The sequence below is a fragment of the Fulmarus glacialis genome, unplaced genomic scaffold (genome assembly GCF_000690835.1).
Source record: "Fulmarus glacialis isolate BGI_N327 unplaced genomic scaffold, ASM69083v1 scaffold41364, whole genome shotgun sequence".
In the NCBI taxonomy this organism is placed as follows: Eukaryota; Metazoa; Chordata; class Aves; order Procellariiformes; family Procellariidae; genus Fulmarus; species Fulmarus glacialis.
The window spans coordinates 13,179-27,271 of NW_009206895.1; the positions used below are offsets into that span (position 1 = coordinate 13,179).

Here is a 14,093-nt window from a genome sequence, read left to right on the forward strand (position 1 = left end):
AGGAGAGAAAGGGGCTTTTATTAAAAACACTGCGGGGTTATCATTAGAGAGAATGGTATTTGCACTGGGGAAGTCATGTAAAGCAGGACTGAAACTGCAAGTCTCCTTTATCATAAATGAACAAAACCAAGGCCACTTCACTTCTTCAGCCAGAATCTCAAAGTGCTTTACAAGCACCCAGTAATCGAGCCTGCACACAAGAAAAATATCACAGCTAGGCAATCTGAAGTACTAAAATGATCTGGTTTGGCCAATTTCACAGAGTAAGCTAGCACTCAGGAATGCTGCCTGTGGAAAGACATGAGTGTCCCTTTATGAAACAATCACTAATTAATTGGTAAAGAAAATTCCCACTGGAGCAAGGAGTCAGACACACCAGGTCCTTGTGCCTGAGCCAAGGAATTTCACCACCTGGCTCTCGCCTCCACTGTGATACACTGCTATTGCATGCTGGCTCATTACAATCCGGAGCCTATCTCCTAGTCCCAGCATGCACTTTACACGTTTGGGCCAGGTCCTGGCTGCCGCAAACTGGTTCAGCTTCTCTGACTTGAACGGAGTCATACTAGCTTGCACCAACTGAGAAAGCTGGCTGCTCTGTCCTCGAGTCCCTTACAGGTGGGCTTTAAGGATTTGATAGTGGCAGGCTAATGCCCAGCCCTAACAGGAGAATCCAAGTACCAAAGAGGACAAATGTAAGTGCAGTGGGGAGCACTGAAAGTCATCCATCATGAAGAACAAAGCAAAAAAGCATGTCTGATCTAGTACTCCCCATGCATCCTTGCTTGTGTATGTGAAAAGTGGGAGTATGAAGAGGTATCAGATCAAGCTCTGAAAAGGATGCTGTGCAGCAGGGAGTTCTCATGCCCCTCAGGTGAGCTGGCTAGCGCCACGGACAAGACCAGAGCAGACGAAAGCTGGCTGCTCTCCTACAGTTAGCGCTCAAACACAGCAGATTACATTTTCTTAGACTGAACTAGGAACAGTAGTTGCTCTCACCTCCCTCTTCCTGCTGCTACCACCAGCCATCGAAGAACTCTGCTGATCTAACCTCCATCTCCTGTGAGTGCAATAAGCTAATGTCTGCATTATTCAACCAGTATCATAAATGCAATCAACAAATTCAATCTGGAGACTTTCTTGGCTCCGGTGTTGCTGCTGCCTCCTCACTGCAGAAACATTTGCCTTTTTGTCAAAAAACAACCCCCAAAAAAGTTTTCTTTTTTCCAAAAAGCACCTATCCCCCAGCTGCAACTTTCCCATTGCTGAAGAGGTGCCATTAACTAATGCTCTCTCCCCAGCAGTGATGCTAGTATGACCCAACTTAACAGACAGTACCTTAGTATGTGTCCTCAATCCTCCAAAGCCTTCTACTGTGACCCCTGGGAGGAATGGGAGGTGTAGCGAGAATTTAAAAGGATATTAAAGCCAATACACTTTTCAGACTTCTGAAAAGCCCACTTGCTGAGATCCAGAACATGTCTAGTCCAATCTTAGACTGATCTTTGAAGTCCATCTCTTAGGAAACAGATAACTTGAGAAGACTTAGTTACATGTAGGAGGAGGCAAGGGAGTCATATCAGAGTGAAAGGATCAATAGCTGAAAAGCTAGATAAACTCTTAAGTAATATACCTGGAAAAAAAGAATTTCCTCAAGAACTGATATCTGATCCCTGTTCTTATGACTGTCCCACCGGCTGGGATTTATATCACCTCATTTCAGTCATCTACTACATTATAAGATGTCTATACCTGAGCTAGCTAATCGACAGAAACGGGCTCTGCTGAAGTGCGATTCTTTTCATCCTGGTTATGCCCCAACCATGAACAGGTCAGCTGAACTGTAGCCAGAAGTGACTTTCTCTGTAACAGAATGCAGGTGCAGATGCAGTCAATACCTCAAACTAAGTGAGAGGCATCTTGACTGTGCTGAATGGCAGAGAATTCCTCTATCTTATACAAAAAGGAAAAATCTTATTAATTACCCAAAGCGCTCTGTGATTTAAGGCAAGTTTGAAAAGCATTTTGAGACCTTTAAATAGAAAGTGATAGTGGAGTGCAAAGTGGTATTATTAAAATAGCAATAACAGGATATAGAGTTAGTTCCTGTTGGAAATGCCTTTCCTCTCCATGATTGAGAGAATCCCAGAAAGCAACCCTTTCCCCACACAATAATCTGCTCACACATTCCATCCATACCGGTTCAGGAGAAGTCCTTTTAACGAGTAGATCTCAGATTTCAATTCATTAATATTCTGCGACTCCAGAATCCAGTTGGTGGAAGTTGTGGCCTAGAACATGAAAAAGAAGACATAAAGATCAAAGTATGAACTGGGAGATAGTTCACAAATGTCACTTTTTTCTATGTTATCCTCCCTCTCCTCCCATCTGGGAATCTTGAGCCCTTGGGATAACATACATAAGCTCTATCATTTAAAATCTCTCAGATCTGAGCAAAACAACTTCCACAATAAAGAAGGACCTGAATGGGTCCCCACGATGATCAGAAATAATAATTGTCTCAAGATGCTAAGACTATTCAAATATGTGCTTTCCGTTGGGGGACTAATTAACCTTGTCTCCAACATACCATGCACAACCATTGCTGAAGCATCTCAAGGGGACCTTTCTTTTTCGATTAGGAGGAGGCCAGCACTTGTGAGAATTCACACAAAGCTAGGTCTACATAGGATGTTTTCCACCAACATATTAGACAGAGAACAATACACAAAGAGGTAAACTAAATCATTTGACACTGACCTAATGAATGATTTCTAGAGAAGGAGAACTAGAACTAGGATCCTGCGAGGCAGTGGGAGTTGCACTGGATCAGGTCCTTTACTCTTTCCTGTGACTGCACTTAGCTAAGGCAACAGATTCAAATATGATATATTAACAACTATTTTAAAACCATTTGTTCGTTTCTCCTAAATCATGACATAAAGAATCGATTATCTGTACTCTGTGGTGTTTAGAGGTGGGCTGATAAATTGATACTTGAAAGTTGCAAAAATTTTCCCTACTGGATCTGAAGAGTTAGAGCTATGCTTGAGTTACCAGATTGTATCTCCAGGAAGCAGCTGGACTAGGCACTGTCTCTTGGATATTTCAAGGTAACAAATGCACTTTGGTGGGGAAAGATGATAAGTAACTGATGGAAGCCTGGTACAGCTGCTGTCAGCACTGCATCAGAATTGCTATGGGATATCAGGCAGAAATTAGGGTAAAGTGACAATGGAGGAGACCATGCTGCAGATAATACTTTCGGCAATCTTTCTTTTAACTCTTTTGGGAACTTCAGAAATGGGAGGAACATTCTGAAAGACAGATCATGGCCTATGGTTACCCCGTCCTATCACTCTAGCAACTCCTGTAGCAATAGGCTGAATATGTGACCAAAGAACACTCATGTCTAGCACTTCCCATAGTAATTTCTACTAAAAGCCATTAGGAATTAATCCATTTGTGAGCATCACTCCAGAGATAGTCCTAATACATGCCCTGACAAAGGAAGCCAGGACTGGAATAACACAAAACTCCTCCTCAGCAGTTTCTACTAGACATAGCCAGAACTGGTTGTTCCCACTTATTCTTTAAACAGACTTCAGCTAGTGCTGAGTAACCCTGAACACCTTCGCAGCCAGCACTCCTCACAGTGACTTCTGGGCTGTGAACCCAGCGAGCTGGGAGAGGCTCAGTCTGTAGTAGCTGTGATATACACAGATGCGTTCCCTTGGGATTCACACTCCCAGCCCTCAGACAGCAAGAATCCAGGAGCCACTGTTCTGGCTTTCCAAGACCTTGAAAGCTACAGCAGCACATTAACAAGGGAGTGATTTCCACTCACTGGCCTGCAAAGGACTCAAATTTCCAAAACACATATGGTGCCAGATGCCTAGGATTTAGAAATAAAATCTGACATCTGGGGCTTTTTAGCCAGTCTCTTTAAAAAACAGTTGTAGAAAATTCAAGCCTTGAATTTTTATGTACGTTTTTTAATTACTTAAAGTCCCTCTTTTTAATTTTTTACAGCATGCCAGTAGGAGTTTGAAAAGCAGATATAAAAACTTACATTACAGCTGAGAAAACACAGCTTTTATTCTTTGGTTTGTGGGGTTGCCCAAGTTTTTCTTTGTACACATGAGGTTTAGATATCATAACAATGTGTGCTACCATTTCAGTGCAGGGGGTAGAGAGGGGGGAGGAAAAACTTCTTCAAGACTCTCTAAACCACCAAGACTCTTATGCCCTTTTTCCTTCTTAAAGCTCAACATGTGGTCTTAATCTTAACACTTAAGACCTGAAAACAGTTTTCCAATTTCCGGACTGGCTCCAGGCCACTGACAGGCCACAGTTCCCAAGGAAAATTGAAGTAGAGTGTTGTGACCATAAACTGGCTTTCATGGTTGGGTTTACAGCTGTGCCACTGAGGGATTCCTACTGTACAGTGTGCACACCACATAGTCAGCTGTGGCCCACCAGTTACACACCATCAAAGGGTTTGCAGGAGATTAAAGTATAGGTAAGGGGAGAAGACAACTGTTCATGCTATAGGTAAAAGATTGTAAGCATTGTCTAAGGGATTTCACAGTAAAAAGAAAAATCTCTCCCTGTACAGAGAATACTGCAAGATGACTGGGCCCTGAATAATCACAAGTTTGTGAGTGAAAGGAAGACTTCATCTCTATGTGACTGGTTCAAATCCATCCCACTCACATGTAACCAACACTTACTGGCTCATAGAATGCTTAGACCAATGGCTGCAAAGTACTTTGGAGATGAAAAGCACTAATTCTCATTGCCAGAAAGAAAATCAATTCTAGTTAAAAGTGGTTACTTGTAGTTACACATGTAACAACACAAACTAGTCAGAACTGATGGTTTTATTGCCAGGGTCAAGTCAGGAGTCAAGGGGAATGGGCCACTGTGCATCATTAATGTGGGTTGTGATGGGGCCACCTGTTACACTGAGATGACCAAAATCATTGAAATAAAAAACCAAATAGTAAGAATGTTCAGCCATTACCTGGCCTGGATCTGAACAAGTGACTTAAATAGAGTACTTCAAGTGTGTGCTTGGCCGAACAGGATTAAGTCATTGTTTTGACAATGCACAAAGCTACAGGAGAAATATAAACATGTAAAATTACATATTACACACAAATAAAACCTCTGCACAACTGGCCTTTACCTCTTTTGGTCGGTGGACTAACAGCACAATTATTTCATCTCAAATGCAATGCAGAAGATACAGAGCTGAGAACAGGTCTGAGGCCTCAGACACACAGGCTGCATACGAAGCTATATAGCAAAGCCCTCTCAGAAGGTAGACATATTTCATCGAGTACCCAATTCATATCCAGCGCTTTAAACAGACCGCCTATGGAGAAGTCAGATGCAGAGAAACTGGCTGGGGATATGACAGAACTGAAGGCTGGATTGTGAACCTAGTAAGGTGCTTTCCATGTGCCCACAAAAGAAGCCATGCATGTTCCAAAGAAGATGGTGATGTTCTAAAGGTGAAGAGTTGGAAGTGGATACCTTAGAAGCAGCCAGTTCTTGGGTCAGCTCCTGGATTTTCTGTTGTTGCTGGATTAGCAGTTCCTGGACAGCTGCTAAAGTTGTCTGTAACTGAGTCACTGTGAGGGAAAAAGCAGGCGAGTGTTAAACTGAGATACATGCACATATACACACTCACACATGTCCTTCCTGCTGTCTAGCTACAAAGATGCCTCTATTCCTACTATATTTAATTTATCTATGCCCGCCTGCTCACTTTAATCCATATGATTTATCTGCACTATGGGTAATCTACCTGCACTGCATCTAACCTCCAGTATTTCTAGTTTATCTTTCCATTGTATAGATGTCTATAGCCCACAGTATATCCGTCCAAAACCTCTCCCTTCTAATTATATTGGTTTATGATTTGTACATCTCCCTGAACTTATACAATGCTTGTATCATTTATCTATCTTGGGCCTCACGCAGACAAACACTGGGGCTAGCTCCAATCTGGGAAGAGGCTAGTCTCAGAATTGGCCTTAGGGTATCATGAGAAATAAAAGATGCTTTTCTTCTCACCCTCCACTAAAAAGTGTAATTAGCATCCTCCCATTCTCAACCCATCAGCTCCTTCAACCCCAACATCTTTAACAAACTTACTACTGAAAATCATACTTTTTTCCATCCCACCAACTGAATATACTTTGCGCTTTTCCCCTTTTATCTCAAGAGAACACCCTGTATCCCCCTCCTACACCCCAGCAAACACTGAAGAACTTCTGCTGGACTCCAACTCCAGCTGTAGGAGAACTTTTTCTACTTTGGTACTTTATCCAAAACTTCCAGGCAGTAAACAAGCTGATAAAATAAAATAAAATTAAAAACTCTATTGGTGTGACAGGTAACAGCTAATCCAGACCATCATTAGGGCATCGGGTAATGAACAGACACCCTATAGAGTCAATAACAGAGAAGGTGGCTAAGGTCAGGGAGGCACAGTAATTACAGACTCTCCTGACCCTTCCTCGGATTTTCAGATGGAAGGTGGGGGAAAAACACCAAAAAAAAGCCCCTGAAAACATCAGAGAAGCAGAAATTAAAAATGAACTTTACAGCCCTCCGAAAGGCTGTCATTTTATTCCCCTTATTAATATTCTGAGGTTGGGAGCCTTTCCGTAAAAACATAATTAATTGAGGCCGCGCCGACAGTAAACAAGCAATTTCAAATTAAACCGAAATGACGGCGGCTTCATTTGCAAATGTGAACAGATTCTCAGAGCAGATAAATGAAGTCACCACATAAAGTGGAGATGGAGGGAAAGAAAAGGGTGGGGGTCTTGGCAGAATGGAGGATACAGGGAGAAAGGCTTTGAGGGGTGAATTGATGGAGTCATTAATCTTTACCTGTCTGTGTCACACTGCCACTCATCTCAGAAATGTTTGACTCAATCCTCTGAAGTTGTTTCCTGTCTTCTTTGCCTCCCATGATGAGAGGAAGCAGGTATTTCTGCATGGAGTACAGAAACTTTTTTTAGGAAATAGGGATATGCAAAGCGGTCTTTCAAATCTATCTGAAACATCCTCAAAGCCCACCACCCAAACCTCAGCCTTTATTACAGAGCCGGTGATCATTTATCCACACACCCGGCTGAGAAAAGAAATTCCCTCTACAGTAGGCGTTAAATGAAGTTGCAGTAGAGAAGATATGAGTTCTGTGGTCACATTTTTGGGGGTGCTAAAAAACAGTTTCTAACTCCATTTAAGGTTTCCTGGGACAGCTCTCAGTCCAGATAAACATCCATCACATACAGAGTACAATTTCAGATCTTATGCTCTCGAATGTGAACTCGCTGATGTGTCGCAACATTTGAGCTACATCCACAAGGCCAGAAATGCAGAAGTGGGAAGGAGAAAGGCCCAGGAAAGGCCAGAAGAAGCACAAGGCAGGGAATGAGAGGTATTATAAAATCTTTTGAACCATGGCAGGGGAAGGGTTGTGAGTCAGAGAGGGAAAAGCAGAGATCTAGAGCACAGGGAAGAGAACTAAGGAACCAGGGCTAAAGGAAGTGAGAAACAAGCTAGTACAGGATAAGAGGCAGTTCAGTGACACTGTACATAGCCGTAAAATCTACCTCATCCCCTTGCAGAGGATGGACTGGATTTAATAGATCACAACTCTCCTCTAACTACCATGGATCCTTCTGCAGCACTGCTCCTATGAACTGAATATGCACTTTAACATGGGCACGTCCAAGCACAACATGGCAGGTGAAAAAAATGTGAGAGAAGGATGGTCTAGGATGTGGAAACAGCCCTGATAGTGCCTATCAATTCTTTTTCATCCTGGCTTTTGATGCATGTACACCCACTATTGGGGCATACATACAGGATGGTTTCTGAGACAGAGCTGATTATCCAAACTGACATGTGTGGGACAGCCTTCTTTACACTTAATAGCACTGGTTTAAGATTTCAGTGTCGCTGTACACAGCTCTTACCCTCACAAAGCACGTGTACACGTACATGTTTTATACTCAGACATTCTCAAGAGCAAATAGCTTTTGATGACTTTCATAAACAGTTCTCTCTTAATCTTCACAGAACACACATGGACAACTACGTTTTATCCTAGCATCCTATCTTTCCTATAAAAAATCACTATTTGCAAACTCCCTCAAAATCCCATGAAGGGCAGAGAGAATTTATCAATCTCCAAAGATTTCTTACTCCTATAAAAGAATATGGGTCTCTGCTAGGCACACAATATGCCTTATGAGGTTTGGATGGACAGCAGAGCAAGATCTGTAAACAAAGAATACAGCAGTAAGATATATTAACAGCATCAGTGACATTATGCAAAAAAAATTACGTAAATCGTCAATATGTGTTAGGTATGTGCCATTTAGTAACAGCAATGTGTTCAGGTCTGCAAGGCCCAGCAGCTGTTGTCTTAACATCTCTCTGGACACTTATCAGCCCCACCACTCTTTGCAAGAATGAAAAGATCAGTAAGGTTGGCATCACTACTTTAATATAAAAACACAGGGACAACGTATCTCAATAAAAAGCCATTCTCTTAAATCATGTAACTTTACTTGCATAGATGGAATACGTTTCTTAATCTGGCCTCTCTCTCTTAGCCTGAGACCCAGAAAATTAATGATAGGACAGGATAAGAGAAGTAGTTTTAAACTAGAAGGCCAACACTTTTATTTGTAAAATAGATTTTACTATTTACTAAACAAGGCAGTAATAGTTAATTAAAGAACAAACAAACATGAAAACCATGAACCTCTCATTAAGTCTTCATCTCTGTCCCTTTTTCAAAAATAAAACACAACTTCTACTGGACCAAAGCTCTTTACACTCTGCTGTGTTGACCTAAACCACTTATGTCTTTCTATGTGGCCACAGAATATGGCTGTTTACCAAAGACATTATCTAACATCACTTACCACATTGCTGGAAAGCAAATCTAGAGTGAAAGAATATGTTCAACTGGAGAAACATTGCACAAGAAATAAGAAGGGGCTGCTGTCTCTACAGCAGACACACACTTGCTTTACCTTGTTCCAAGCACATTGGAGTAGAACTACAAGACGTATGGTAGAGCTGGAAATTATCATCTTCTTTTCAACATTCTGATTGGTCAAAGAAGATTCTTTCCTACCCATGGTGCAGGTTCACCAGTGGCAAATCATAGACTGGGGCTATGACAGCAATGTCTGCTGGCCAATGCTGGGAAAATCCCTTTACTGAACTGTGCTCAGTTTCCCCAACTTAAAAAATTCCAAAATATATATACACGACGAAAATGACCTTGTTTCTAGCAGTTTGAGATCCACTGCTAAGAACTAGTTCTGTTTCTTGCCACTTTTTGACTCTGCGTTTTCATGTTAAGAGTCTACATTTCTCCAATGTACCAATGTCAATGCCAATAAGAACAGAGATGCTTCACCAACTTGGAACCAACATGATCATTTGGACACAAGCAGTGTAACATCGTTCTCTCCGAGTACAGTGTAAGAGTAGTGAGGGAGATATTACCTTGTAGAGCTGGTGGAATCCAAACGCAATTCCTGCCATTATGATAGCCAAAGCCCCATAATCTCGCCATCTGGAGCCAGGTGGACCTAAAGGCCAAAATCAAGAAATAATCATAGTCAGAACTGCAGGTGACAACATTTTCATACACCCATTTTACCAGAGAAACGAGCAACGAATAATGCCAGTTCTGCTGTTCCTTAGGAGGCATAGATCTACTGAGCAGGGGGCATTAAGATGCTGGTAGTCCCTCAGGTACAGTGTGCAGGCTTCTGGCCCTAGGACATTGAAACATCTGTCCAGACCTCTAGCATTGACCCTGGCCTTGCACAAGGTGTCAAAGGGAGACAAATCACAGCAGCAATTTAAAAAGTTCCATCAAGCTGTTTTGCCCTACTCTTTCCTTGCATAAGGCACTCTGCACCCTACTGCACTTTCCCCAGATAACTAACTACGGTGTTAGTGCTAGCTAAGGTTAACTCATTGCTTGAACACCAATTGTTCTTCACTACCATAATTCTTGAAAATGGGGACAGAGCCAGAGACCCAGAAGAGTGTAGCAAAAAAGAAAGACGGAAGTGTTTTGAGAAAGAAGAGAAATCAGGGCAATAAATGGATCTGTGAACACTGTGTCAGCAATTACGGACCATTTCAATAAGGAAGGATCCAGTGTCTTTCAAGCCTGAATTATGAATAGGGACCAAAGCACACATAACCAGCAGAGAGAAAATATGCAATTAAATATCTACAGAGAGAGGTAAAGAAGTAGATAAAAGATTGAGATATTTAACACACAATTCTGCACAGAAGCTCAGAGATTCCACAGAGCAAAGCAAAGATATGGTATGCTCTGCTCCTTCAAGCAGAATCAGAAGACACCTGTAGTTTTCCACCAGCTTTATCCTTTCACCTCCCTCGCAGTTCCCTTAACGAATCTTGTACTGCCCCCGGTTTTCTTTAATAATAAAAAGGATGCAAAGTGATCTTTCCTAAAGTTCAGTGGCAGGATGTGGGCAGAACTGATGAGGTGGAGGCCGGTGTACAGTCTCCAAATCTACATGTGACCTACAATGTCTCGGAAATGCATTCTGTTCTCCAAAGTTTCAATTTAGGCTTTCAAAGGGTGGCTTAACTGGCTGAAATGGCTGGAAGCTTCTCTCCTTTCTGCTTTGCTTACCTATTGCCATTTTTCCTGTTGCTGAGATCTTCTACAGGCATTTCATTGCAAGAGTTACTCCTAATCCCAGCCCTCGGGCTCTACAGACAGGCACTAACTCTCAAATTCTGGCACTTAGGAGACAGCTCTTCAAATTATCCACTGGCTAGAAATCTGAACAAACTAAAGCAGCTCTGTCAGAACTGGTGAATAGTATCACCAGCAGTATTTTGGGTTGCTGCAGTTGCAGTTTTGGAGCTTAGGCACATGATCAAATTATCATAACTTTTTAACTTAATGAGTTAACACACGTCAGCTAAGCTGCAGTAACTGGCTGTGTACATGTCAGGATTTAAAATGATCTCTGGCTAATCTTGCTGCAAACCCCAGTCATCTATCCCCTTTTCCCCTCCTTACTCTGCTCCCACTGTTGTTTCTGGTATCTGAAGTCTCTTGGTTGTCCAATTCTCTGCCCTGAACTTCTGACTAAAAATATCCTTCTATGACAACGCAACTCGTTCCAGGCTGAACTGCCTATTGTAAAGGGTTAATTAATCTCAGAGGGTCTGTGGGTCCAACTGTGCCCTGTCCATGGCATTCCTTGACTGGCTGTCCCTAACCACTTCCCAGCTGTGGTGACCTCTGAGTAGAAAAGAGAGACACCTGTAGGACCTGGTCCACTCTGCCCTTTCACCTCACTCATCTCTCCCTCCATTCCTGTAATGCTTGAGCTAAGAACATTTTATTGCCCCCTGGTTTTCATTATTAATGAAAAGGGACCAGAATGATCTTTCCTAAAGTTCAGAGAGTCTATAAAGACAAGAAGCTGAAATGCCATTTTACTCGTTTTAGAGATGTGTGAAATAATTCTGTCTTGTGGCAAAAAAAAGTGAGGGGGGTGGAGAGGAAAAGTGAGTGAGTGAGGGACACAGTAAAGGCTCTGCATTGACCACATCAACTTTACAATGTTATGAAGAATGTCACAGCTCTGCCTAAAATCCACATTCAATCTTCCTTCTTCTCTGCGATACTCTAATCTAAAACGTGGGGTGGAGAGAGGGTTAGAAGTTTCTCAGTTGTAACCTCAGTGCTCACACCGACTTCTCTGCATATCCTCAATTTCCCCATTTGTAGAACTGGAATAAAATTCAGAGAAAGTGAAAAAGCACTAACAGCCCAGTTACTCTACAGTTTACGTACTGGGGAAGTAACAAACCATTCTACATAAGAGACCCTCAAAAGGCAAATGGAAGGGAAACACATTTTCTCCAGCTGTAAGTCTGTGTTTTCTATAAGTATATTTTATTTTCACAGCAGCAACTGTAAATTGCACTTCCAGAGTAAACCCTTACTATTTTTAAGATCCCCATTCATCTCAGAATTACCTTTCCTGACATCAATTAATTAGGTCTTGTGCATCCAAGTAAGGTCAGCCTCACTAGTATCCACATTTGAAACTGTAGAAACTGAGGCTGGAAGAGGTGATTTTCCAAGAGCAAACAGCAAACCCACGGAAAGGAGTTGAGGAAAAAAAACAAGCTTGGATTCTAGTTACCATTTTTAATTGTAAGAGAAAACAGTCTGTATTCTACAGCCTCCCACATAATGAAGACATCGGGGGGAAGAAGAAGATCCAAATGGCAAGAAAAACAGTCACTGGAGATGACTTCAAGCAGGTATAAAATCTGCACAAAACCCCATAAATGGAGACCATAAATACCACGGGGAAGAACACAGACAATACCTGGATGATAAGCATGCAGCTTTGCACACCTAGCTCAGAAACTCCCCTGAGTTTGCTTGTAATTATAGGGGTTAGAAAGGTAAAAAAAAAAAAATAAACCCAATTAATCATTTAAATATTTAAAGTCAGATTTTTGTCCTCACTGCTGGATTAGTATATTTCATAATGCCAACAGCAGACAGCCCTGGTTTTTTACTGGGGGTTCATTTTAGAGCATGTTTAAACTAGTCAGATTGAGTGATGCTTCCAGCAACTAATCGCATGTCAAATAAAAGATATTTTATGTAATAAATTACTGCTACAAGTAATTCAAATGTCATTTATCAGTTTTATTATCAGTCAGGCAAAGTCTTGTTTCTCTATATTAATCAAATTCAAGCTTTTTTTAAGCTTTTTTTTTTTTAAGCTGTTTTGACACCTCTTGGCAAAAGTACAAACTGGAGGGAAGGAATTACTCCTCCAGAACAGGAGGAGAAATAGTAGAGATGGTATTGAGTGTCTAGAAACTTAACTTAATTCTTGCCTCTTCCTCCCAAAAGTTATTATTGTATTTCTTAAACCAAACCCAGGAGGAGTTCGGCATACAAGAACTATGCTACTCTGAAGGTTTACAAATACACTTCTTTCTCGTTAACTCTTAAAAAATAAGAAAGTACTTACATAGGTAACAGCTATTTCCAACAAAACATTAGAATATTAAGTAATACCTACACTAGCAGTTCAATTTGTACAAAAGGAAATATTTAAGTGGTATGAATTATTTCCTGCAACTTTAAAAAATTAGAACAGACTGACTTGACAGCAGCAGGAGATCAAGCAAGTAAAATCAAAAGGTGTGCATAGGATTTACTGCTCTGACTCACAAGAGTGGCATCTTACGCTGGAGTTGCTGGCAAGATCACCAACTCAGCTGTTGGTGCTGAATGAACTCTTGAGATGGTTCTGAAACCATCCTGAATTTCTGTACTCGTAACCCACAGTTTTAACGTAATTTTTAAACATGAAGCAGCAACACCTTGTGGGGAGGGGGGACAGAGAGAAATTAGGTTTCTTAAGACACTAGCCACTGCTTTTCAGCACAGTACCCTCCTCAACTGTGTCTCCTTTTTGCTCTGAGGGGGGTAATTCTTTCTCTCTAGTTTTGTGATTTTGTGTAGAGGTGGCAAAACTACTCAAAAAAAACTTAAAAAGAACAAAAAATATCAAACACAAAGTGGTTCACAGTCTTCAAGACCTAAACTCCAGCAGATCAGATGCTACTTCACAAGAAAGTCAGATGTCTTCTTTGGGGAAGGCAAATATAGCTCATAATCTTCTTCAATATAAGCTCTTCCAATATAAGTTGTTCCCATCAATGAGTCAACTTACAGATTCAGCAGTCTACCTATCTCATTAGTCCTTTTGAACTCCAAACCTTGAAGCATTCCAACACTAGTGTCATGAATACTCTGTAAGAAGATAAGCATAACAGATAGACAGAAAAAGTAGTATCTATCTTTCTCTGTACATGACAACCCCTGACAAATCTGTGAAAAGATAAATTGACTTAGTAAACTATCACAGAAACAACTGTCCTGGAGCAGATTTGGACCAATTCAGAAATATTCATTACAGGATTAGCATCCAACTGGTGAAATAACCTAC

General features: G+C 41.3%; 1 protein-coding gene across 1 annotated transcript in view; it reads right to left on the reverse strand.

Annotated features, from left to right (window-relative positions):
• The window catches only part of PEX14 (peroxisomal biogenesis factor 14), a gene marked incomplete at its 5' end in the record, with an annotated part of 41,290 nt that overhangs the window by 987 nt on the left and 26,210 nt on the right, over positions 1 to 14,093 (reverse strand). Inside the window, 4 exons of the mRNA XM_009575912.1 lie at positions 2,200 to 2,291; positions 5,542 to 5,639; positions 6,910 to 7,012; positions 9,553 to 9,638. Coding sequence (XP_009574207.1) covers positions 2,200 to 2,291; positions 5,542 to 5,639; positions 6,910 to 7,012; positions 9,553 to 9,638 — 379 coding nt within the window. The remainder of the gene's footprint in view (positions 1 to 2,199; positions 2,292 to 5,541; positions 5,640 to 6,909; positions 7,013 to 9,552; positions 9,639 to 14,093) is intronic.